Genomic DNA, 26,648 nt, shown 5'->3' on the forward strand with positions numbered 1-26,648 from the left:
ATGGTCACTACTGTTCTAATACACTAAGGTCTAACATCACACTGCCCGTGGACTGACCTTGGATGGGGACACCATGGTCTCTATCATTCTAATACACTAAGGTCTAACATCACACTATCTATGGACTGACCTGGGATGGGGACACCGTGGTCACTACTGTTCTAATACACTAAGGTCTAACATCACACTGCCCATGGACTGACCTGGGATGGGGACATCATGGTATCTATCGTTCTAATACACTAAGGTCTAACATCACACTGCCCATGGACTGACCTGGGATGGGGACACCGTGGTCACTACTGTTCTAATACACTAAGGTCTAACATCACACTACCTATGGACTGACCTTGGATGGGGACACCATGGTCACTACTGTTCTAATACACTAAGGTCTAACATCACACTGCCTATGGACTGACCCTGGTTGGGACACCATGGTCACTACTGTTCTAATACACTAAGGTCTAACATCACACTGCCCATGGACTGACCTGGGATGGGGACACCGTGGTAAGGTCTAACATCACACTGCCCGTGGACTGACCTGGGATGGGGACACCATGGTCACTACTGTTCTAATACACTAAGGTCTAACATCACACTGCCCGTGGACTGACCTGGGATGGAGACACCATGGTCTCTATCGTTCTAATACACTAAGGTCTAACATCACACTGTCCATGGACTGACCTGGGATGGGGACACTGTGGTCTCTATCGTTCTAATACACTAAGGTCTAACATCACACTGCCCATGGACTGACCTGGGATGGGGACACCATGGTCTCTACTGTTCTAATACACTAAGGTCTAACATCACACTGCCCATGGACTGACCTGGGATGGGGACACCATGGTCACTACTGTTCTAATACACTAAGGTCTAACATCACACTGCCCGTGGACTGACCCTCGATGGGGACACCATGGTCACTACTGTTCTAATACACTAAGGTCTAACATCACACTGCCCATGGACTGACCTGGGATGGGGACACCATGGTCACTACTGTTCTAATACACTAAGGTCTAACATCACACTGCCCATGGACTGACCTGGGATGGGGACACCATGGTCTCTATTGTTCTAATACACTAAGGTCTAACATCACACTGCCCATGGACTGACCTGGGATGGGGACACCATGGTCACTACTGTTCTAATACACTAAGGTCTAACATCACACTGCCCGTGGACTGACCTGGGATGGGGACACCATGGTCACTACTGTTCTAATACACTAAGGCCTAACATCACACTGCCCATGGACTGACCCTAGTTGGGACACCATGGTCTCTATCGTTCTAATACACTAAGGTCTAACATCACACTACCTATGGACTGACCTTGGATGGGGACATCATGGTCTCTATCGTTCTAATACACTAAGGTCTAACATCACACTATCTATGGACTGACCTTGGATGGGGACACCGTGGTCTCTATCGTTCTAATACACTAAGGTCCAACATCACACTATCTATGGACTGACCTGGGATGGGGACACCGTGGTCACTACTGTTCTAATACACTAAGGTCTAACATCACACTATCTATGGACTGACCCTGGTTGGGACACCATGGTCTCCATCATTCTAATACACTACGGTCTAACATCACACTACCTATGGACTGACCTTGGATGGGGACACCGTGGTCTCTATCGTTCTAATACACTAAGGTCTAACATCACACTACCTATGGACTGACCTTGGATGGGGACATCATGGTATCTATCGTTCTAATACACTAAGGTCTAACATCACACTATCTATGGACTGACCTTGGATGGGGACACCGTGGTCTCTATTGTTCTAATACACTAAGGTCTAACATCACACTGCCCGTGGACTGACCTGGGATGGGGACACCGTGGTCTCTATCGTTCTAATACACTAAGGCCTAACATCACACTGCCCGTGGACTGACCCTGGATGGGGACACCATGGTCTCTATCATTCTAATACACTAAGGTCTAACATCACACTGCCTATGGACTGGCCCTGGTTGGGACACCATGGTCTCCATCATTCTAATACACTACGGTCTAACATCACACTACCTATGGACTGACCTGGGATGGGGACACCATGGTCTCTACTGTTCTAATACACTAAGGTCTAACATCACACTGCCCGTGGACTGACCTTGGATGGGGACACCATGGTCTCTATCATACTAATACACTAAGGTCTAACATCACACTACCTATGGACTGACCTGGGATGGGGACACCATGGTCTCTATCATTCTAATACAACAAGGTCTAACATCACACTACCTATGGACTGACCTGGGATGGGGACACCATGGTCTCTATCGTTCTAATACACTAAGGTCTAACATCACACTACCTATGGACTGACCTGGGATGGGGACACCATGGTCTCTACTGTTCTAATACACTAAGGTCTAACATCACACTGCCCGTGGACTGACCTTGGATGGGGACACCATGGTCTCTATCGTTCTAATACACTAAGGTCTAACATCACACTACCTATGGACTGACCTGGGATGGGGACACCATGGTCTCTATCGTTCTAATACAACAAGGTCTAACATCACACTACCTATGGACTGACCTTGGTCGGAGACATCATGGTCTCTATGAGAATCTCCAGAATCTCTGAGGCCTGGTCTAGCAGGGTGAACATCTTCTGCAAACTTGGCGCCCCCCTGAATACCTCCCAAGGATCAGCCAGTTTCCCTTCTGACAACATAAAAACAAATGATGAATGTAAGGGTTGGGCCAGGATAATCCAGCAGGTGTGTGTTGTCCCTAAACCTAGAAACAACGCACAACTGCTGGATTACAGCTCTCTTCAATTTATATCTATGTAAGTACTGTAAATAAAAATATAAGAAACTAGTCAAAACACAAAACGCCCCATAATTTATCTATAATCTACAATTACTTTAAGTGGCTGACCCCGCTTAAATCATTTGCATTTGTTTAGTTTTTTTCTCCAAATTTTTCTTGGAAAAAAAAGTTGAACTTGATCTACAACCTTCGTATGACACTTCGGTTCAAATGATTTATACAAATCAAATGAATCTCCGAATCCACTGGCCACTACGCAATGATATGCTTAAACATTGCTGTGCAAATCTGCAATCGATAAAGAGGCTTTCAGCGCAAGTCTACACTAGAAAAAAATACCAGCAACTATAACAGTGGTTCCACTCATGAAATCTTTCCCAACGAAAGCTCAAGTTTCACAGTGACATGTCAGTCCACTAATACCCAGTATATAGGCCTAAAAATGTAGTCCGACATACATGTATGTGCCAGACTCCTGCAGTCCTACAGAGTGCTAGAACATGTGCTCAGTCACACCATGTGCTGAGCCACACCATGACCTGAGCTACAACATGTACAGAGCCACTCCATGTGCCGAGCCACACCATGTGCCGAGCCACACCATGACCTGAGCCACACCATGTGCAGAGCCACTCCATGTGCCGAGCCACACCATGTGCTGAGTCACAACATGTGCTGAGCCACACCATGTGCACAGCCACAACATGTGCCGAGTCACACCATGTACAGAGCCACACCATGTACAGAGCCACACCATGTGCCGAGCCGCACCATGTGCTGAGCCACATCATGTGCAGAGCCACACCAGGTGTCGAGTCACAGCATGTGCCGAGTCACACCATGTGCCGAGTCACACCATGTGCCGAGCCACACCATGTACAGAGCCACACCATGTACAGAGCCACACCATGTACAGAGCCACTCCATGTGCCGAGTCACACCATGTGCTGCCATAACACAGCAGGTTTCCTACCAGCTGATGCGTGCTGACACCTACATATACATGTATACTGTGCCATAGGGGGTTGTCCTAATCTTTGCTTGAGATACAATAAAGAATACTTAAATCATTGAATGTGAACTGTATGTTACATGACATCAATCTGACAGCTCATTCCAGTATATAGGCCTAAATATATTCGGCTGTACTAATTTGGTATCAAATTTAGTGTGTTTACGTGTCGTGTAGAAAAGCCTTAAATGGTTATCACAGCTAGGGACCATCCTGACAGTTCTGATCAGTGAAGTGTGTCATCGTAATCCTCATTCCCCGCTGTGCTACCTGGACTACCTTCATCAGACCTGCTCCTTCTGTGGCTATTTCCAATAATCGGCTCCAAGGAAAAAAAGGAACGAACTCTAAACCTATCGTTTGAGTGTTCGTTCGTTTTTTTGTTTTAACCCAGCCTGAAGCAAACAATTTATGGGGCTGATCCGCAGGTGGCCTTTATGATATGTGTTCTACACGATAGTCAACATGCTGGTCAGGGTTTGTAGTGAAGCGAACCGTACAAATCCAACAGCAACCATCCCGCTTATATGGAATATCTCATTATCCTGTTTCAGTGGAAGCACCAGTCAAACAAACACCATATCCTTGGCCAAGGGCTAATGTTTCAAATGTATACTCGATATTCATCTATAATTAAACCTTTGACCTACTAACCTTGTAGCATTGTGAAGTAGTCTGTGAGGTAGGTCATGGCCCCATCTAACCCGATCAGTACAGAAATTTGGCTGGCATCACCATTCTGAAGTGTGGCACCCAGCACAGGCTTCAAGGCTTTCAACATGTCAAATATGCTGAAAAATTGACATTAAAACATAAAAACATTTTAAGTGAAAGACACAATAAAGCCAGTTCTAGCCTGAATCTACCTTCTTTATCATCTAACCACCTGTGAGTGATATAATCTCACACAATGCAAGTGCCCACTGACAGACACATGTAGGGATGGGGGTTATTTCCACAAAATACCTCCAAAACACTTCAACCTGAACAAAAAAAAGAAATATGAACCTAAAAAGATGGTTTGAACCTTAAGGCTGTTTTATTACAGAGAATTTGTCTCACTTAGCCCTCACTCCTCTGCAATGACATCGTTCAGGTAAGCTAATTAGATATTTGTCCATTGAGACGACATTGGGAGTATAGAGAGTGTACAGTGTACCTGCAGGGTTTAGTTGTCAGAGATTGCATGGTGTACCTGGCAAAGTTTAGCTGTTAGAAAATGTACAGTGTACCTGGCAGGGTTTAGTTGCTAGAGATTGCATGATGCACCTGGCAGGGTTTAGCTGCTGGAGAATGTACAATGCACCTGGTAGGGTTTAGTTGTCAGAGATTGCATGGTGTACCTGGCAAAGTTTAGCTGTTAGAAAATGTACAGTGTACCTGGCAGGGTTGAGTTGCTAGAGATTGCATGATGTACCTGGCAGGGTTTAGCTGCTGGAGAATGTACAATGCACCTGGTAGGGTTTAGTTGTCAGAGATTGCATGGTGTACCTGGCAAAGTTTAGCTGTTAGAAAATGTACAGTGTACCTGGCAGGGTTTAGTTGTCAGAGATTGCATGGTGTACTTGGCAGGGTTTAGTTGTCAGGGATTGCATGGTGTACTTGGCGGGGTTTAGTTGTTAGAGAGTGTACAGTGTACCTAGCAGGGTTAATCATTAGAGAGTGTACAATGTACCTGTCAGGATTGGTCGTTAGAATCTGTACAGTGTACCTAGCAGGGTTAATCATTAGAGAGTGTACAATGTGCCTTTCAGGATTGGTCGTTAGAATCTGTACAGTGTACCAAGCAGGGTTAATCATTAGAGAGTGTACAATGTACCTGTCAGGATTGGTCGTTAGAATCTGTACAGTGTACCAAGCAGGGTTAATCATTAGAGAGTGTACAATGTACCTGTCAGGATTGGTCGTTAGAATCTGTACAGTGTACCAAGCAGGGTTAATCATTAGAGAGTGTACAATGTGCCTGTCAGGATTGGTCGTTAGAATCTGTACAGTGTACCAAGCAGGGTTAATCATTAGAGAGTGTACAATGTGCCTGTCAGGATTGGTCGTTAGAATCTGTACAGTGTACCTAGCAGGGTTAATCATTAGAGAGTGTACAATGGACCTGTCAGGATTGGTCGTTAGAATCTGTACAGTGTACCAAGCAGGGTTAATCATTAGAGAGTGTACAATGTACCTGTCAGGATTGGTCGTTAGAATCTGTACAGTGTACCAAGCAGCCCTGTCAGGATTGGTCGTTAGAATCTGTACAGTGTACCAAGCAGGGTTAATCATTAGAGAGTGTACAATGTACCTGTCAGGACTGGTCGTTAGAATCTGTACAGTGTACCAAGCAGGGTTAATCATTAGAGAGTGTACAATGTACCTGTCAGGATTGGTCGTTAGAATCTGTACAGTGTACCAAGCAGGGTTAATCATTAGAGAGTGTACAATGTGCCTGTCAGGATTGGTCGTTAGAATCTGTACAGTGTACCTAGCAGGGTTAATCATTAGAGGGTGTACAATGTGCCTGTCAGGACTGGTCGTTAGAATCTGTACAGTGTACCAAGCAGGGTTAGTCATTAGAGAGTGTACAATGTGCCTGTCAGGATTGGTCGTTAGAATCTGTACAGTGTACCAAGCAGGGTTAATCAATAGAGAGTGTACAATGTGCCTGTCAGGATTGGTCGTTAGAATCTGTACAGTGTACCTAGCAGGGTTAATCATTAGAGAGTGTACAATGTACCTGTCAGGATTGGTCGTTAGAATCTGTACAGTGTACCAAGCAGGGTTAATCATTAGAGAGTGTACAATGGACCTGTCAGGATTGGTCGTTAGAATCTGTACAGTGTACCAAGCAGGGTTAATCATTAGAGAGTGTACAATGTACCTGTCAGGACTGGTCGTTAGAATCTGTACAGTGTACCAAGCAGCCCTGTCAGGATTGGTCGTTAGAATCTGTACAGTGTACCAAGCAGGGTTAATCATTAGAGAGTGTACAATGTACCTGTCAGGATTGGTCGTTAGAATCTGTACAGTGTACCAAGCAGGGTTAATCATTAGAGGGTGTACAATGTGCCTGTCAGGATTGGTCGTTAGAATCTGTACAGTGTACCAAGCAGGGTTAATCATTAGAGGGTGTACAATGTGCCTGTCAGGATTGGTCGTTAGAATCTGTACAGTGTACCAAGCAGGGTTAATCATTAGAGAGTGTACAATGTACCTGTCAGGATTGGTCGTTAGAATCTGTACAGTGTACCAAGCAGGGTTAATCATTAGAGAGTGTACAATGTACCTGTCAGGATTGGTCGTTAGAATCTGTACAGTGTACCAAGCAGGGTTAATCATTAGAGGGTGTACAATGTGCCTGTCAGGATTGGTCGTTAGAATCTGTACAGTGTACCAAGCAGGGTTAATCATTAGAGAGTGTACAATGTACCTGTCAGGATTGGTCGTTAGAATCTGTACAGCGTACCTAGCAGGGTTAGTCATTAGAGAGTGTACAATGTACCTGTCAGGATTGGTCGTTAGAATCTGTACAGTGTACCAAGCAGGGTTAATCATTAGAGAGTGTACAATGTACCTGGCAGGATTGGTCGTTAGAATCTGTACAGCGTACCTAGCAGGGTTAATCATTAGAGAGTGTAGGGTATACCTGGCAGGGTTGGTCGTCATCTTGGCAGACATTTTTTCAAAGAACGGCTTCCAGGTTTCCTCCAGAAACAGGCTGTAGAATGGAAAGTAGTCTGTGATATTGAGTTGTTGGAAGAGCCGAGAGTTTGGCGGGTTGTGCGTGATGTTGCTTAACGCAGCCTGCAGGTAATCCAAGTCATTCAGAAAGTCTGTGATATTGAGGAGTTGACCCGTAGGTTTTTGTGAGCCGAGAACCTGCAAAATATGATAGATACTATACTAGATACATCCAAAACCTGTTACATCAGTAGATGTACAGTAAAACATCCAAAACCTGTTACATCAGTAGATGTACAGTAAAACATCCAAAACCTGTTCCACCAGTAGATGTACAGTAAAACATCCAAAACCTGTTACATCAGTAGATGTACAGTAAAACATCCAAAACCTGTTCCATCAGTGGATGTACAGTAAAACATCCAAAACCTGTTCCATCAGTAGATGTACAGTAAAACATCCAAAACCTGTTACATCAGTAGATGTACAGTAAAACATCCAAAACCTGTTACATCAGTAGATGTACAGTAAAACATCCAAAACCTGTTACATCAGTAGATTAAAAGTAAAACAGTTTTCAGTTTACTTGTTTTGATCGTATTTCATCTAAGACACTTTGGATTGCATGGTCAGATTGTCATGCTGCCAAATACCTTTGTGAAGCTTGATCACGTTTACTCTGCAGAGACACAAAGCCGATTTTTTTTTACATGACAATAAACTACATGTAAGTTAGAATACTACTCACCACTGACAATAAACTACATGTAAGTTAATACTACGCACCACTGACAATAAACTATATGTAAGTTAGAATACTACTCACCCCTGACAATAAACTACATGTAAGTTAGAATACTACTCACCACTGACAATAAACTATATGTAAGTTAGAATTCTACTCACCACTGACAATAAACGACATGTAAGTTAATACTATGCACCACTGACAATAAACTACATGAAAGTTAGAATACTACTCACCACTGACAATAAACTACATGTAAGTTAATACTACTCACCACTGACAATAAACTATATGTAAGTTAGAATACTACTCACCACTGACAATAAACTACATGTAAGTTAATACTATGCACCACTGACAATAAACTATATGTAAGTTAGAATACTACTCACCACTGACAATAAACTATATGTAAGTTAGAATACTACTCTCCACTGACAATAAACTACATGTAAGTTAGAATACTACTCACCACTGACAATAAACTACATGTAAGTTAGAATACTACTCACCACTGACAATAAACTATATGTAAGTTAGAATACTACTCACCACTGACAATAAACTACATGTAAGTTAGAATTCTACTCACCACCGACAATAAACTATATGTAAGTTAGAATACTACTCACCACTGACAATAAACTATATGTAAGTTAGAATACTACTCACCACTGACAATAAACTACATGTAAGTTAGAATACTACTCACCATCGACAATAAACTACATGTAAGTTAGAATACTACTCACCACTGACAATAAACTATATGTAAGTTAGAATACTACTCACCACTGACAATAAACTATATGTAAGTTAGAATACTACTCACCACTGACAATAAACTACATGTAAGTTAGAATACTACTCACCACTGACAACAAACTATATGTAAGTTAGAATACTACTCACCACTGACAATAAACTACATGTAAGTTAGAATACTACTCACCACTGACAATAAACTATATGTAAGTTAATACTACTCACCACTGACAATAAACCATATGTAAGTTAGAATACTATTTACCACTGACAACAAACTACAAGTAAGTTAGAATACTACTCACCACTGACAATAAACTACATGTAAGTTAGAATACTACTCACCACTGACAATAAACTACATGTAAGTTAGAATACTACTCACCACTGACAATAAACTACATGTAAGTTAATACTACGCACCACTGACAATAAACCATATGTAAGTTAGAATACTACTCACCAAGTCGCTGATGAATTTATACTCTGTATTGGTGATGTTTACAAGCTGCGATCCCAGTGAGAAAATCTCCAGAGAGCAAATCAGAGACTGTACTGTATCCAATGACATGGAGGAATTGGCAGGCATGACAAAAATGAAGTCCAGTTTGGGCATGGTCAAGTTACAGAAAGTCTCCAGGGTGGAATTCGGGTTGGCCATAAGCCCCATCAGTCGCTGACCCTGCAGAGGTTAAAAGACGCGGTGTTTAATAAGCCATGCTGACACCATTCCTGCATTCCTGCTGCACATGTATGGAGTCCTCAATATCCATGCGTCAATCAATGGATGGTACCTCACAACCAAATGACAACTGTTAAACTGTATACACCTGAGAAATAACAGGTGTGCGTCACTATTTTACCTCACAGAATGGTAGGTCACTAATTTATGTTCCACAAGGATTGGAAGCTGAATTGGCATTTCACGAGTCTTACAAGACCCAACTATGCATAGTAAGATGCATATTCACTCATGCCTTCTGGCCGTCTAAGTCTCATTCAAATGTATATGAACTCTCTGAACTGAAATGGCGATTCTGCTTACTGAGACGTGAGCTTGTCAGTATATTACCTTGACAGGGTCTATCAGGGTCTCAAGAAATACATCCAACACATCTGGGGCCATGTTGGATAACTGGACAAGATTACGGAAGAATGGCAACTTCTCATAAGACTTCCACACATCTGGCAGTTTACCCACTGCAAAAACAAACATGGTGAGGAACTAATGCCCTTTCTTACAATATATGTCTTCAGCACAAGCAAACCATATGGACATCCACATAAGAATACGTGTACATTTAAGTAACACGCTCCAATTATATTAATGGCCTCCAGACTTGCCAGTACTAGCCTAATAATAAAGTGTGTATAGCTGCTTACCTTTCTGTCCAGCTCTTGGTACTTGGGTAAAGTGGAATGGTATAGCTGCTTACCTTTCTGTCAGGCTCTTGGTACTTGGGTAAAGTGGAACGGTATAGCTGCTTACCTTTCTGTCAGGCTCTTGGTACTTGGGTAAAGTGGAACAGTATAGCTGCTTACCTTTCTGTCAGGCTCTTGGTACTTGGGTAAAGTGGAACGGTATAGCTGCTTACCTTTCTGTCAGGCTCTTGGTACTTGGGTAAAGTGAAACAGTATAGCTGCTTACCTTTCTGTCAGGCTCTTGGTACTTGGGTAAAGTGGAACGGTATAGCTGCTTACCTTTCTGTCAAGCTCTTGGTACTTGGGTAAAGTGGAACGGTATAGCTGCTTACCTTTCTGTCAGGCTCTTGGTACTTGGGTAAAGTGGAACGGTATAGCTGCTTACCTTTCTGTCAGGCTCTTGGTACTTGGGTAAAGTGGAACAGTATACCTGCTAATCCTCCAGCCAAACTGACTGTGCTTGACACAGGTACATGTGGTGGGGTAGGGGGGGGGACATGGTATAGCTGTTTATCTTCCAGCCCAGATGACTGTGCTTGACACAGGTACATGTATAGTGAAATGGTATAACTGTTTATCCTCCAGCCCAGATGACTGTGCTTGACACAGGTACATGTATAGTGAAATGGTATAACTGCTGACTGTTGATGCGGGTAAAGTGGAATGGCACAGTTGCTTACCTTCAAGCATCTTGATGAAATCAGAGAGGAAGTTGATCAGACCCTCTAGTCCACGTAATGTGCTTGGGCTCACGTCTCTACCAATAGGACTGGTTAGTATTGACTGCAGTGTTGGGCGAAGAGACAAAGCCATGTCTAACAAACTGAAACAAAACCACGCAACCATCAAGTGAAATCAACACAACATAAAACCCACATCCCAAAAATCATGAAGCAATTCCTTGCAGTGGAATTAACAACTGTATTAATGTGATTTCCATCAACAAACATTAATCAATGGTAAAATATTCTCTGTTATGATATAAATATTCTCTAGTATGATGTTAATATTCTCTAGTATGATATAAATCCAAGGAAAATAAATCTTAAAAAAACGGCTGTGCCAACACCAAACCAGCAATTACCACATTTTTGTCATCTCCAAACAACACACATAAATTGTCCACTGAAGATCTCTGCACATAATTTGCCCTTACAAGTCTTGATGAATTCTCAGGAATGTGTACAAACTCCACATGTACTCATCATGCTATCAGTACTCATCTACCATTTGTATATTATCATTGAAAAAATAAATAAAAATAAATATAAGTAGCCCCTTTTATTAAAGACACAAATGATTACTGCAATGGCTTATAATAACTGTGAAACTTCAACATCTGAGAAGTCTTACTTTTGTAAATTGTTATAATGATAGGGTGCAGCCATTTTGACAAACCACTTGTCCCATACAGCACCGTTGAGGAGAGGGAAGGCATTGAACGTGATTGGGTGCTGAACCAAACTCTGGACAGCACCCACCACCTTGACCAGTTTGCTAATCACATCTGACACTGTCACGTCATAGGTCAGCCTCCCCGAGAACACATGGTACGTAGTGTTGTCAATCTAAAACCACAAGAGAACATACAAGGCTTGTCACACCTGGTGAAACAGCAGGAACAGAAATCAATTCATGAGACTTCATGAGGCTATGTTGGGTTTGTCTCCTGGAACGCCAGGAACCCTCATGAGCTTCTTCTGGGATGAATGTGGGGGCCCAGAAATTCAGGATAATAATGAGGGGTACACATCTGTACTACTGAGCAGAAATTCAGGATAATAACAAGCGGTACACATCTGTACTACTGAGCAGAAATTCAGGATAATAACAAGCGGTACACATCTGTACGACTGAGCAGAAGACTTTTGAAGGCAACTTTAGGTTTTAACCTTTAAAGTGGGTCAAGTTACGTTCAGGAAAATTTACTGGCGTCCATGTATGGACAAAAATCAGTCAAGTAGTTTTAAAAGTATTTTGTTGACCATCCTTAACAAGGTAAGTACTTCATTAGTTGGTCAAAGGAAAAATACAAACAGCAATATGTAACTAGTCATCAATAAAGCCATAATGCATCATTGTGCTCAGTGATGTCAAAATGAGATGATTGGTCCAGGAAATACTGTATTGACAGAAATGTTAGAGTCAGCACTATATCATATAACAGCTTATACACCATGTTCTCATTTTCTCTCATGACAAAAGCAGGAATAGATCATTTGCGACTAAAATTGTATATGCACATACAAGTGTAATTCATGGAACAACAGAATGACTATGGTATAACGGATGAAAGATAGAATGGCCATGGCCAATGGATGAATGATAGAATGACTAGGGTGTAACGGATGGAACAATAGCATGGTTTTGGCATAAAGGATGGAATGACAGAATGACTATGGCTAAATGGATGGAGAGATAGAATGACTATGGCCCAACGACTTTAACAACAGAACGACTATGGCTTAACGAATGAAATGATAGAATGACTGGCTCAACGACTGTAACACAATGACTATGGCTTAACAAATGAAATGATAGAATGACTATCGTTTAACAGATGGAACAACTCAATGACTATGGCTAAGTGGATGGAACAACTGAATGACTATGGCCTAACAGAGGGAACAACTGAACGACTATGGCTTAACAGATAGAACAACTGAATGACTATGGCTTAACAGATAGAACATTGAATGACTATGGTTTAACAGATGGAACAACAGAATGACTATGGCTAAAGGACGAAACAACTGAATGACTATGGGTTAACAGATGGAACAACTGAATGACTATGGCTTAACAGATGGAACAACTGAATGACTATGGCTTAACGGATGGAACAACTGAATGATTATGGTTTAACAGATGGAACAACTGAATGGCTATGGCTAAATGGATGGAACAACTGAATGACTATGGCTAAATGGATGGAACAACTGAATGACTATGGCTTAACAGATGGAACAACTGAATGACTATGGCTAAATGGATGGAACAACTGAATGGCTATGGCTTAACAGATGGAACAACTGAATGACTATGGCTTAACAGATGGAACAACTGAATGATTATGGCTTAACAGATGGAACAACTGAATGATTATGGCTTAACAGATGGAACAACTGAATGACTATGGCTAAATGGATGGAATAACTGAATGGCTATGGCTTAACAGATGGAACAACTGAATGATTATGGCTTAACAGATGGGATGACAGAATGACTGTGGCATAGCAGATGGGACGACAGAATGACTGTGGCATAGCAGATGGAAGACTAAAATTCATGTGCACATACTGATAGAAGTCTAAAAGTGCACGCTCAAAATTCCTAAAACTAAATTCCTACTAAAACTGCCTTCGTGGTGAATGCTAACTAACATTTGTAAAATTACACGTACACATTGCATGGGGATTTCCAGGAAAGACCAATGACTATCACAACGAGTACCTCAGTAGAAAATATTTATTTCATACCAAAATTGTTTCTGAAATGGCTGTATAATTTGGAAGATGTGTGCCAAGAAACTGCATCACTTCTACTCCTAGTACTGTGTAGTTGACACGACACAGTGCCTGTTTGAAGGTGTCAGGGCTGTAGTTATCTGTGTTGGGCAAACCAGGAAAGACTGTGTCAAGGTTAAAGTCTACAGAACAGAACTCTTCAAACGTCTTCACTGTAGCATAGGCCTCAGTCACCAGCTATTGAGAAGAAACAAAAAAAACAAGGAAAATCAAATACATTATCTTTTAAACAGAAAATAAAAAAATGTCAACATACACATTTGTTCAGGAAAACCCTGTTCTCTAGAACACTACTTAAAGATTCAAGTTTAAGAAAAAAAAGAAACCTGAGTGTCCAGAGGGAACCTGACTGTCCAGAGGAAACCTGAATGTTCAGAGGGAACCTGAGTGTCCAGAGGGAACCTGACTGTCCAGAGGGAACCCGAATGTCCAGAGGAAACCTGAATGTCCAGAGGGAACCTGAGTGTCCAGAGGGAACCTGACTGTCCAGAGGGAACCTGAGTGTCCAGAGGGAACCTGACTGTCCAGAGGGAACCCGAATGTCCAGAGGAAACCACAGGTCAAGAGGAAACCTTTCCCGAGTACAGTGTACATGACAAACCTCCCGACCAGAAAATTGCAGATCAAAGGGAGCATGCAGGCATCTTTCACACCATGTATGGCTGAACAAGTAATACGGTCATTAGTTTTATTATTTGCTCATTTACATGTACAGTAAACTTTTATGGTGATGGCTGGAGTGCACAACCTAGCACCCATACAAAACCTAGTGCCCAGACACAAACTAGCACCAAACAAATAAGGGTCCATGCCCAAACTTGCGCACATACACAAACTAGTGCACATACACAAACTAGTGCACATACACAAACTAGTGCACATACACAAACTAGCCCACATACAAATGCTAGCACCCATACCCAAACTAGCACCCATACATAAACAAGCACCCATACAAACCCTAGTGCCCATACACAAACTAGCACCAAACAAATTAGGGTCCATGCCCAAACTAGCACACATACAAATGCTAGCACCCATACCCAAACTAGCACCCATACATAAACAAGCACCCATACAAACCCTAGTGCCCATACACAAACTAGCACCAAACAAATTAGGGTCCATGCCCAAACTAGCACACATACAAATGCTAGCACCCATACCCAAACTAGCACCCATACACAAACAAGCACCCATACAAACCCTAGTGCCCATACACAAACTAGCACCAAACAAATAAGGGTCCATGCCCAAAAAGCGCACATACACAAGCTAGTGAACATACACAAACTAGCAGCAAACAAATTAGGGTCCATGCCCAAACTAGCACACATACTCTCACAGCGTTGCCAGCGCTTGGATCCAGCAGTGACATCAGGAGGTAGGGTACTTGATCCAGCAGTCGATAAAACTTGTGCACTTCTGGGAACTCTGACCACTTTGTCATCAGCTCTGCCGTAGTGTTAGCTATCAAACACAGGTAAATTGTACATTAAGTATTCACAGCTCTATCGTAGTGTTAGCTATCAAACACAGGTAAACTGTACATTAAGTATTCACAGCTCTACCGTAGCGTTGGCTATCAAACACAGGTAAACTGTACATTAAGTATTCACAGCTCTGCCATAGTGTTATCTATCAAACACAGGTAAACTGTACATTAAGTATTCACAGCTCTATCGTAGTGTTAGCTATCAAACACAGGTAAACTGTACATTAAGTATTCACAGCTCTATCGTAGTGTTAGCTATCAAACACAGGTAAACTGTACATTAAGTATTCACAGCTCTATCGTAGTGTTAGCTATCAAACGCAGGTAAACTGTACATTAAGTATTCGCAGCTCTGCTGTAGTGTTAGCTATCAAACAATGGTAAACTGTACATTAAGTATTCACAGCTCTGCCGTAGTGTTATCTATCAAACACAGGTAAACTGTACATTAAGTATTCACAGCTCTGCCGTAGTGTTAGCTATCAAACACAGGTAAACTGTACATTAAGTATTCACAGCTCTGCCGTAGTGTTAGCTATCAAACACAGGTAAACTGTACATTAAGTATTCACAGCTCTGCCGTAGTGTTATCTATCAAACACAGGTAAATTGTACATTAAGTATTCACAGCTCTGCCGTAGTGTTAGCTATCAAACACAGGTAAATTGTACATTAAGTATTCACAACTCTGCCATAGTGTTAGCTATCAAACACAGGTAAACTGAACATTAAGTATTCACAACTCTGCCATAGTGTTAGCTATCAAACACAGGTAAACTGTACATTAAGTATTTACAGCTCTGCCATAGTGTTAGCTATCAAACACAGGTAAACTGTACATTAAGTATTCACAGCTCTGCCGTAGTGTTAGCTATCAAACACAGGTAAACTGAACATTAAGTATTCACAGCTCTGCCGTAGTGTTAGCTATCAAACACAGGTAAACTGTACATTAAGTATTCACAGCTCTGCCGTAGTGTTAGCTATCAAACAATGGTAAACTGTACATTAAGTATTCACAGCTCTGCCGTAGTGTTAGCTATCAAACACAGGTAAACTGTACATTAAGTATTCAGAGCTCTGCCGTAGTGTTAACTATCAAACACAGGTAAACTGTACATTAAGTATTCACAGCTCTGCCGTAGTGTTAGCTATCAAACACAGGTAAACTGTACATTAAGTATTCACAGATCTGTCACTTACCGTCCATCACTTCTAGCACCCTCAAAGTGGATGCCAGATACATATCAATGGAGGCCATAACAGCTGTGAATTCAGTGCTCTGGTACAGAGGACTAAACTGTTTCTCCAGAACTGGGAGCAAACTTGTGACAACCTCTTCCAATCTATAACAAAATACCATAATCATAACACAAACTTGTGACAACCTCTTCCAACCTGTAACAAAATACCATAATCATACCACAACCTTGTGACAAACTCCTCCGATGTATAACAAGGCATTCAGAGAACACCAGTAGCTCACCTGATTAAGCCCTTTGTAAAACAGCATAATGTTCAAGTCCTGTAATATGTTCTAAGACTGACCTCTAAAATTAAGTAGAACGACATCGTCATGCACGTCATTACATATTATTCCCAGATATTATCGATGTGAAATACAGAACTTTGAGCACATCATCATGATAATGAAATATGTCTTCAGCTTGCCTAGTATTATTACGCTATGATAATGAAATGTCTTCAGCTTGCCTAGTATTACTACGCTATGATAATGAAATGTCTTCAGCTTGCCTAGTATTATTACGCTATGATAATGAAATATGTCTTCAGCTTGCCTAGTATTATTACGCTATGATAATGAAATATGTCTTCAGCTTGCCTAGTATTATTACGCTATGATAATGAAATATGTCTTCAGCTTGCCTAGTATTATTACGCTATGATAATGAAATATGTCTTCAGCTTGCCTAGTATTATTACGCTATGATAATGAAATATGTCTTCAGCTTGCCTAGTATTATTACGCTATGATAATGAAATATGTCTTCAGCTTGCCTAGTATTATTACACTATGATAATGAAATGTCTTCAGCTTGCCTAGTATTATTACGCTATGATAAGGAAATGTCTTCAACTTGCCTAGTATTATTACGCTATGATAATGAAATATGTCTTCAGCTTGCCTAGTATTATTACGCTATGATAATGAAATGTCTTCAGCTTGCCTAGTATTATTACGCTATGATAATGAAATGTCTTCAACTTGCCTTGTATTATTACGCTATGATAATGAAATATGTCTTCAGCTTGCCTAGTATTATTACGCTATGATAATGAAATGTCTTCAGCTTGCCTAGTATTATTACGCTATGATAATGAAATATGTCTTCAGCTTGCCTAGTATTATTACGCTATGAACCTGAATATATCCATGCAAATGATAATAATAATCAGACTGCTGTTATTATTAAGCATGAAGAGATTTAGATTTATTTATTTATTTACTTGATTGGTGTTTTATGCCGTACAAGAATATTTCACTTATAGGACAGCGGCCAACATTATGGCGGGAGGAAACAGGGCAGCCCCCGGGGGAAACCCACAGCCATCCGCCAGTTGCTGGCAGACTTTCCCACATATGGCTGGAGAGGAAGCTACATGAGCCGGACTTGACCTCACAGCGACCGCATTGGTGAAAGACTCCTGGGTAATTACGCTGCGTTAGCAAACTAACCAACTGAGCCATGAAGGCACAAGATGTTTAGATAATATAAAAGTTACATGATATAAAAGGTAGATGTTACAAAAGACAGATGATATAAAAGTTAGATGATGTAAAAGTTATATGATACAAAAGATATACACAAAGTTCTTTGGAAATTGGTGCAGTACTTTAGCAGCAGTTGTATGGACAAACTGTGTGCATGTATTTGTACAGGAAAATCCAGTGTTTATCTCGTCTTGGCTAGCACTATGACTGGCACTATGTACCTGAACTGGAGTAATTATGAAAATAATTACCCAATTGTAATTAGACTTCAATAGGCATGCATAAGTTTAGATCAGAGAGAAGATGTATGGTAGATGTTCCTGGAAATAGGTTCAGTACTTCAGCAAGAGTGACATGAAGAAAATCTGAATACAAGGACAAGTACCATTATAAGTCCTGAATGGGGGGAATTACCTGATTGCCGTGATACTTCAGCATGCACAAGTTTAGATCAGAGAGAAGATGTATGGCAAGGTTCATCAAAATGAGCTCAGAGGTTTGAGAGGATGGACAAAATCGTGTCTACAGATAGACAGGCTGGGTTATTCCAGTATAATCCCTCAAAAAAGTGTGGGGTGGGATGGCGGGGGTTAAATATTTCAAAAAAATATCACATTACTGGGTTAAAAAAAAGCCTAACCATACACCAACACTTTTCGCCCCTCTCACAATACCTCTGCTTACTTCGTACAGTCGAGCTAACAAAATGAGGAACAACACAAACTCGTGATAACCTCTTTCAATCTGTAACAGAGTCACATTCACAACACAAACTTGTCATAACCTGTTCTAAATGAAGCTGAGATTAGGAGGGCATCCGTCAACCAAACTTCCATCCCCCACCCAATCACCTCCTTTAACAAAGGAAATGCTGTCTCACCCGAGAGCCTCCATACGTCTGGAGATGTTGATGAATTCCTCACTGAACTCTGTCCACAACTTGTTCCAGCGGGAGGCATTGTCCCACTCCCTGCCTAAGCCCAACTCCACCTGGGGTGGACTTCTGCTCAGGTTTGTCAGTATCTCCACAAACAGCTCGTAATTCTTAGACATGGCCTTGTACGACATGTTTATCTCGTCTTGGCTAGCAACTCTTGTCAGCTGTTGAGGAAAAGGTAAAATGTCATTTGTTTTCAGTATGATACAAACAAAAAATATAGCATACATATAATATATTTTAGTAACGATACATTCTAACACATTATCATAATTCAGGTAAAATTCTAGGTGTCTGATTGCTTTACCTGCCTTGCATAAGCCATCGCACTTGCCAAAGAGAAAAAATATACAACCTCACACATATATAATATGTTTTCAGAATACTTTCGGAGTCGTGAACCTACCGCTTGCACCATCTGACTGAGCCCGTAGACACCGTCCTGAAGTTCTGATATGAGCCGCGTGCTGTTGATGTAAGTCAGGTTACATATCACTCGCTGGATGTCCACCTGTAAGGTAATGGCCGCAGGGAACAGGTTCCTGAACACTCCTTGGTCAGAGCACACCTGAGCTAACTTTTGGGGGTCCGAGAACTTTGATGACTGCAGCAAAGTATTTTAAAAGTATTTAGAAACATGAAGGTGATGAGAGACACATTGCAGCACAGACTATATAATTATATATTCATAAAGCAGCTAATGATTAATAATATCAACTAACTAAATTAGTCGAGGCCTCTGTGGCTCAGTTGGTTAGCATGCCAACGCATCGTAATGACCCAGGAGCCTCTCATCAACGTAGTCGTTCTGAGTTCAAGTCCAGCTCATGTTGGCTTTCTCTCCGGCCATATGTGGGAAGGTCTGCCAACAACCTGCGGATGGTCAAGGGTTTTCCCAGGGTTCAGCCCATTTCCCTCCAACCATAACGTTGGCCACCGTTGTACAAAGGAAATATTCTTGAAGACAGCGTAAAATAAGTAAATAACTAACTAAATTAGCAGATTAATACATTCTTAAATCCAAAGGATATCAATATAGTAGTGCATAATTTTTGTTGTCTTTAACTCTGACAACTCCTCAATGTTTGGCTCTTGTTAAGATGCTTGACATTAACTTCATCATATGCTGATAATTCACATCAAGGGTTACTATGACTGTATCTTGTGTCAGGGATACTCTATGAGAATTACATGTTGGACAGAAATGTACACCTACTTTTGTAGGGTCTGCCATAATATCCAAGAATGTATCAAACAATAGTTTGATGATCTCTGGTGAAGCTTTCAGAGCTGTAGCAATCTTTTCGAGTTCTTCCGATCGGAAGAAATCCAATAAATTCACTTTCCCTAGAAGGAGAAGCATGTGAAAATGATTAAAGAATGTAGAAAACAGAGAGTCGCACGCACTCTTTAATACTTTAACAGCAACACTTTTTCCTTCTGATGCAAATGACTTTAATAATGACACATTATTTTCTTCCAGGTGATGATTTTTCTTACACTCACAAGTTATTCCATAAACTTTCACTTTCACAATTGACTGATAAAGTAGACAACCCGCATATCTGTTTGTACAGGTTTACGTTACCCTCAAGTCGTGGGAGGTTTTTGTTGGCCAGTTTGATGACTTCATTCAGAACATATGTCTGTATCTTCTGGACTTTCCACACGTATCCGAAGAAGCGGTCAGTGCGACTGATGTTGTCCAGGATTGGGGTCAACTGGTCAAGACCCTCCAACATTCTACCGTGAGGAAAAGAGGTCCCAGAGTTACAAATATCTCATACAGCTTAATCTAACTTACTGAATCTCTGAGAAACCACAATACCCCTTTGGCCTGTGGTACAAAGGGTGTCCACTATTTCTGAGCATGCCCATTATGGTGGCCTGTGGTACAAAGGGTGTCCACTATTTCTGAGCATGCCCATTATGGTGGCCTGTGGTACAAAGGGTGTCCACTATTTCTGAGCATGCCCATTATGGTGGCCTGTGGTACAAAGGATGTACACAGACAAGCAATGCTAGGTGCCTGATGAATTGTGGCAAGACCACTCATACTCAGGTGAGAATTAGACAGAAAGAAAACAAGGACAAGCAATGCTAGGTGCCTGATGAATTGTGGCAAGACAATTCATACGCTGGTGAGAATTAGACAGAAACGAAACAAGGACAAGCAATGCTAGGAGCCTGGTCAAACGGCTTTCTACATTATTCTCTGTGCTACTCAACAAAAAATTTTAGGTCTTGCTCAACTAATAAATACATATTGTAAACAAAAAAGTAACTGATCATTAAGGCAGATGATAATCTAAATGATTTTCTCTGTCTTCCCCAGCATTTCTCACCTGAGAGTAGTTCCTGGGTCTGCTAGCTGCTGACCTAACCTCCCAAATGTCGTCTCCCATAAAGTTTTGTTCAGCCAGGTGAAGACCATCTGTAAATGGAGTGGAGGTTTCTCCAGCACCCGTAGGTATAGGCGCAACAGTTTGCCTGAGCCTTGAACTGCCGCCTGCATCGTCCTCACATTGCTCGCCCAATCATAGGTGAGGTTTAGAATTGGCCGAGAGGTCATCTGACAGAGAGAACATGGACACAAGTCATAAGGGGAATGGATTCCACAGTAGATACCATTACCAAGCCTACATGTACATGTATGTAAACAACTGGTTGGTAAACCGAAGTGAGCAGTCACTAGCAGAAAACTTTTGTCTTCCACTGTAATAATGTTTCCCTTGATGCATAAATAATTTGACAAATTTTAAGGCTTTCACATACACTTGCAAATACGCAGACGTTTCCGTTGGGTTTTATAATAGTGACTTTGTTCTAACAGCCTCAGGTAGGGAGAATCTTGCTCACCAGGTCTGTGGTTCCCATGAAGGCCTGACCCTCAGCTATCAGCTGGGTCATGTTCAGGTCACAAAGGTCAGAGTGGAAAGTTGATATGTCAAAGTTCAGGCCAGGGACATTCTGGATGAAGCGGGATATATTCTGGGCACAAAAACTATGCCAGCTGTCCACTGTCTGCAACATGCTGCTCAACTAAAACACAGAATCAACAGCACATGCAGCTTTGACCGGATTTCATCTACATACTCCTGATTATACAGATATGACAAATACAAGAGGAATTCTAACATATACACACATACAGTAGAGACAACCTCACCTACATCACTGAACTAATTACCTTAATACTTAACTGACTGTAGCACAACTGCATGTAAATGACACAGGCTACCTTTATTCATTTCAATGGAGCTCCTCAAATTTCTTTTAACATATTTAACATAAAAGTAATTTCCTAGCTATCAATAATTCAAACCAAAAACATGTTGCAGTATATATAATATATGCAAATCCATAATTTCATTTTTTTTTTTACAATAATATATGTAGGCTGCTAGTGAACCTTTCTTTCCCATTAGACACCAAACAAAAGAGACATCATCAGACTTTGTCAGTCTTTTTCTTGTATCTGAATAAAACATAGTTTAAAACAAGAAGAGCATGCAGGGCTTGTACCGCCAGTGGGTTGAAGGAGTTGGTATACGTCAGGGTGGCTAAGATCTGGGGGAGGCTGTTAGACAGTTCAATCACTCTCTCTATGGTAGGATAATCTGTGAGGAAGCCCTTCAAGCTTGTGCTGTTCCTAGCTGTGTAAACAGAAACAACCTACATTTTATGCTCCATCGGAAATCAAAGATCCTTTTGTAGACATGAAGTATACACCTCAGTATGAGGCATAGATGATGTGTGTAAGAGGTGTATGCCTCACTTACACCTTAGTATGAGGTATATATCAGGTGTATTATCTGAGGTGTACTGTACATATTATCTGTACCCTACACAATATCATCCATATGATCTGAGGTGTACTGTACCTCAGGTACACCCCAGCCAGATGCCTATACCTCAGGAACTTAGAGCAGTTTCTGAATATAAAACAATGTACCTCAAATACACCTTAGCAGCTCTGAAAGCTTACAAAGGAGAATGATGTACCTCAGGTACACCACAGAGACTTTGGGAGTTTTTTTAATATAATTAAGTGATCATGTACCTCTGGTACACCTCAGCCACTTTAAAATCAGATTCAGACATTTTTCTTCAAACAAAATGATGACTACAAAATTACAAATATTTTTTGTGCAAAAAATATTAAATAAATATAAGCCTTTGTTTCACCCTATGCTGACTTGCCATGCAGTGTGCAAATACTGACCAATCACAGATATATTTGCCTCTGATTATCCCAAGATGGCTGCCCTTAAGAACGTGCATATTCCAGGCTGTGGGAAAACAAGCCAGTTATGCACTGATTGATTTGGTAATGTGTGGGCGCATGAAAAGTTCTAAAGGCCATTGAAAAGGAATAGTATCTTTGATCTAGCAGCTAAAAAACCTCATGTAAATGTACATCACTGCTGTTGTTGTAAATCAGCTTCAATTTATAGACACTCTAAACAAAAAAGTGCAAGAACTTACAAACTTACTGCTTAAATTGATCTATAATTTATACAGCCAATAAATTTAAGTTTTTTGGAGCATGTTTTCTATCAAAATAAAAGTGAAAACAGTGTGATAAATGTACATGTAAGTCACATTCAGGTCAATCAACCTTGCTTATAAGAATGCACCTCAGCTATACCTCAGGTAAACCTCAGACATCCAGTTTTTTCCCCTACTTTTTCCCCAAGTACGCCTCCACTGAGGTGTGCTTTAGGTGTACATGAGGTATTAATTTGCACAATTGGCTGTATCTTTGATAAACGTTCAATAAACCTCACATAGACCCCAAGTATTCCCTAGACAGAACTCAGATCAGACATGCTACACCTCAATGGTACACCTCAGATGTACCTCATGTACACCTCCACTCCACCTAATAAAGAGAAGGGAAGCAGCTGACTTCACAAACTTGTGATGCTGCACACCATTTGTTTCATTCTTGTACACTTACATGTACTTCACGGTAAGCAAATTTACAAGTACTTCACGGTAAGCAAACTTACAAGTACTTTATCGTGAGCACAATTACAAATACTTTACAGTGAGCACACTTACAAGTACTTCATGTTAAGCAAACTTACAAGTACTTTGCGGTGACCAGACTTACGTGTACTTTGCAGTGACCACACTTACGTGTACATTGCAGTGACCACACTTACGTGTACTTTGCAGTGACCACACTTACGTGTACTTTGCAGTGACCACACTTACGTGTACTTTGCAGTGACCACATTTACATACAAGCCACATGAAGTAATTGTGCATAGATTGTTTGAAAACTATAACAGGTGTGAAAGATTGGACAAGGGAAATCTGATGACATCTGCTCTCTGTCTGGTCTCCCAAACAGACAAAAAGCTAAAAGTGAGTAACAAGAGATTTAAGGAGATTATGATCATGCCCATAACCTGAAGCAGATTTGTACCAAGGGCCTGATGCCAGATAACAGCAAGAAGTACACACTGAGAATGTCAACCTACCCAGAAGTGTCTCCATGGCTTGTATTGCCCGCTGAGCTGTGTGCCCAAGGATTGCCATGGCCTCGTTAAACTCGGGGAATACAACTAACTGCATCAGTTGCTGCTCCACTATGGCTAGGGTAAGGTTGAACAAATCATCGTAGCTTAAAAAGAAAAACATCATCTCAATTCATCGTCTTATTGCATATAAGAAAGTAACAATCAAAATATCAGCAATTTCTTCAAAAAACTTCTTTTTTTTGTTATACAGCAATTCCAATGAATGAAAAAAGTCACAAATTTTTGAGAGACATTATTTTATTCAGATTACTTGAGTTGCTACTGTTTTTTTTTTGGTGGGGGGGGGAAATAATAATCTTCACCAGTTGGTAAATTATCCTATTTGTCAGATTAAATCTGGCAGACAATTTACAGATGAGAGCTACACTGTACACCACATCTTGAACAATGACATGTATTAGTACAGTCAACTGACAATGAGAAGATCGGGTGCAGTAGAAGTTACCTCATGTTTTCATATCTCTGGAAAGCTGCCAGGAATTTGTCCCCATAGGTATCCAGAAGACTGCTCCACACGCTGGTGTTCATCCAGCGCATTCCCAGGCCCAGATCTATCCTCGGTGGGTTCTTCACCAACTTCATGATCATCGCTGTAAACTGGTCACTGTTCTTACTTACCTCTGACATGTTCACATGAATGTCCGAGAATTTGACATTTGGCTGTATAACCTGTGAAATCTGGAAAACAAAATTATACTCACATACAACCTTTTGGCAAATGTAACAAAATTCAGAGTAAATATTTAATGTTCATACAATATTACTTGCCCCATTCTCTTACAAAAACCCCCCATCCTCCTTCAATGATTTTTGTTCCTCAGAGTACTTCAGCACACATTTGTCCCCAACTAAACAGCATTGAGGTTTGTTAGATAAGAAACCTCGTGCTTACCGCCTGTACCATCTGACTGAGGCCTCCAATGCTGTTCTCCAGCTCCTGTACCAGTTTTGTGCTGTTCACAAGGGATGCATTACAGATCGTCCCACGGATGTCCAGCTGGACATGAGCAGATTCCGGGAAGAAGTAATTAAAGACGACAGGATCAGAACACACGCGCATCAGCTCCTGCACATTCCCAAACTTGGCAGCCTGAAACAGAGCATACAGATGTGAAGTAATACTCCAAACACTGAGATAGTATCAGCACCAAACACAAAGACTAATGTCAAGAGAGGCAATGCCTCATGAACACACCTCTGCTTTACAAGTTTTAGGTCAGATCAGAAATATTCTGTTGTTCAAGAGTTGTGTAATGTGTACCTACTGAGCGCTGATATAGACAATAGAGGTGCTCACCTTGGATGAATCGAGCATGATGTCCAGCAGAGTGTCCAGAAGAACATGAACAAGGTCTGGAGAGGCCGACAGTGCCATGGCAATCTTATCAAGCTCTTCAGAATCCAAGAAATGGAGCAGGTTTACTTCAGCTTTGCCTGGAAAAGTGCAGGCACATGAGTTGATATCACTTGTATGATGGGTATCAGGTTTAGCCTGCAGATGGTTGTGGGTTTCCCCCGGGCTGTGCCCGGTTTCCACCCACCATAATGCTGGCTGCCGTCGTATAAGTGAAATATTCTTGAGTACGGCGTAAAACACCAATCAAATAAATAAGTATCAGTTTTAGGAGTGGACAAAATGCCCAAAGTGCAGGAACATGCTGTGATATCACTTGTATGATGGGTATCAGGTTTAGGAGTGGAGAAAACACCCAAAGTGCAGGAACATGCTGTGATATCACTTGTATGATGGGTATCAGGTTTAGGAGTGGAGGAAACACCCAAAGTGTAGGAACATGCTGTGATATCACTTGTATGATGGGTATCAGGTTTAGGAGTGGAGGAAACACCCAAAGTGCAGGCACCTGAGTTGATAGCACTCGTATGATGGGTATCAGGTTTAGGAGTGGAGGAAACACCCAAAGTGCAGGAACATGCTGTGATATCACTTGTATGATGG

At 41.2% G+C, this 26,648-nt stretch overlaps 1 protein-coding gene across 1 annotated transcript in view; it reads right to left on the reverse strand.

Annotated features, from left to right (window-relative positions):
• The window catches only part of LOC135461452 (uncharacterized), a 276,606-nt gene that overhangs the window by 157,897 nt on the left and 92,061 nt on the right, over window positions 1–26,648 (reverse strand). Inside the window, exons 30-50 of the mRNA XM_064738560.1 lie at window positions 25,989–26,125; window positions 25,584–25,781; window positions 25,137–25,369; window positions 24,632–24,774; window positions 22,665–22,795; window positions 21,999–22,181; window positions 21,485–21,711; window positions 20,728–20,882; window positions 20,356–20,486; window positions 19,546–19,743; window positions 19,083–19,303; window positions 16,672–16,814; window positions 15,313–15,443; window positions 13,926–14,150; window positions 11,800–12,014; window positions 11,127–11,269; window positions 10,097–10,224; window positions 9,488–9,706; window positions 7,477–7,709; window positions 4,494–4,630; window positions 2,589–2,716 (exon numbers count right to left, since the gene is read on the reverse strand). Coding sequence (XP_064594630.1) covers window positions 2,589–2,716; window positions 4,494–4,630; window positions 7,477–7,709; window positions 9,488–9,706; window positions 10,097–10,224; window positions 11,127–11,269; window positions 11,800–12,014; window positions 13,926–14,150; window positions 15,313–15,443; window positions 16,672–16,814; window positions 19,083–19,303; window positions 19,546–19,743; window positions 20,356–20,486; window positions 20,728–20,882; window positions 21,485–21,711; window positions 21,999–22,181; window positions 22,665–22,795; window positions 24,632–24,774; window positions 25,137–25,369; window positions 25,584–25,781; window positions 25,989–26,125 — 3,659 coding nt within the window. The remainder of the gene's footprint in view (window positions 1–2,588; window positions 2,717–4,493; window positions 4,631–7,476; window positions 7,710–9,487; window positions 9,707–10,096; window positions 10,225–11,126; window positions 11,270–11,799; window positions 12,015–13,925; window positions 14,151–15,312; window positions 15,444–16,671; window positions 16,815–19,082; window positions 19,304–19,545; window positions 19,744–20,355; window positions 20,487–20,727; window positions 20,883–21,484; window positions 21,712–21,998; window positions 22,182–22,664; window positions 22,796–24,631; window positions 24,775–25,136; window positions 25,370–25,583; window positions 25,782–25,988; window positions 26,126–26,648) is intronic.

The sequence above is a fragment of the Liolophura sinensis genome, chromosome 1, assembly GCF_032854445.1.
Source record: "Liolophura sinensis isolate JHLJ2023 chromosome 1, CUHK_Ljap_v2, whole genome shotgun sequence".
Lineage (NCBI taxonomy): Eukaryota > Metazoa > Mollusca > Polyplacophora > Chitonida > Chitonidae > Liolophura > Liolophura sinensis.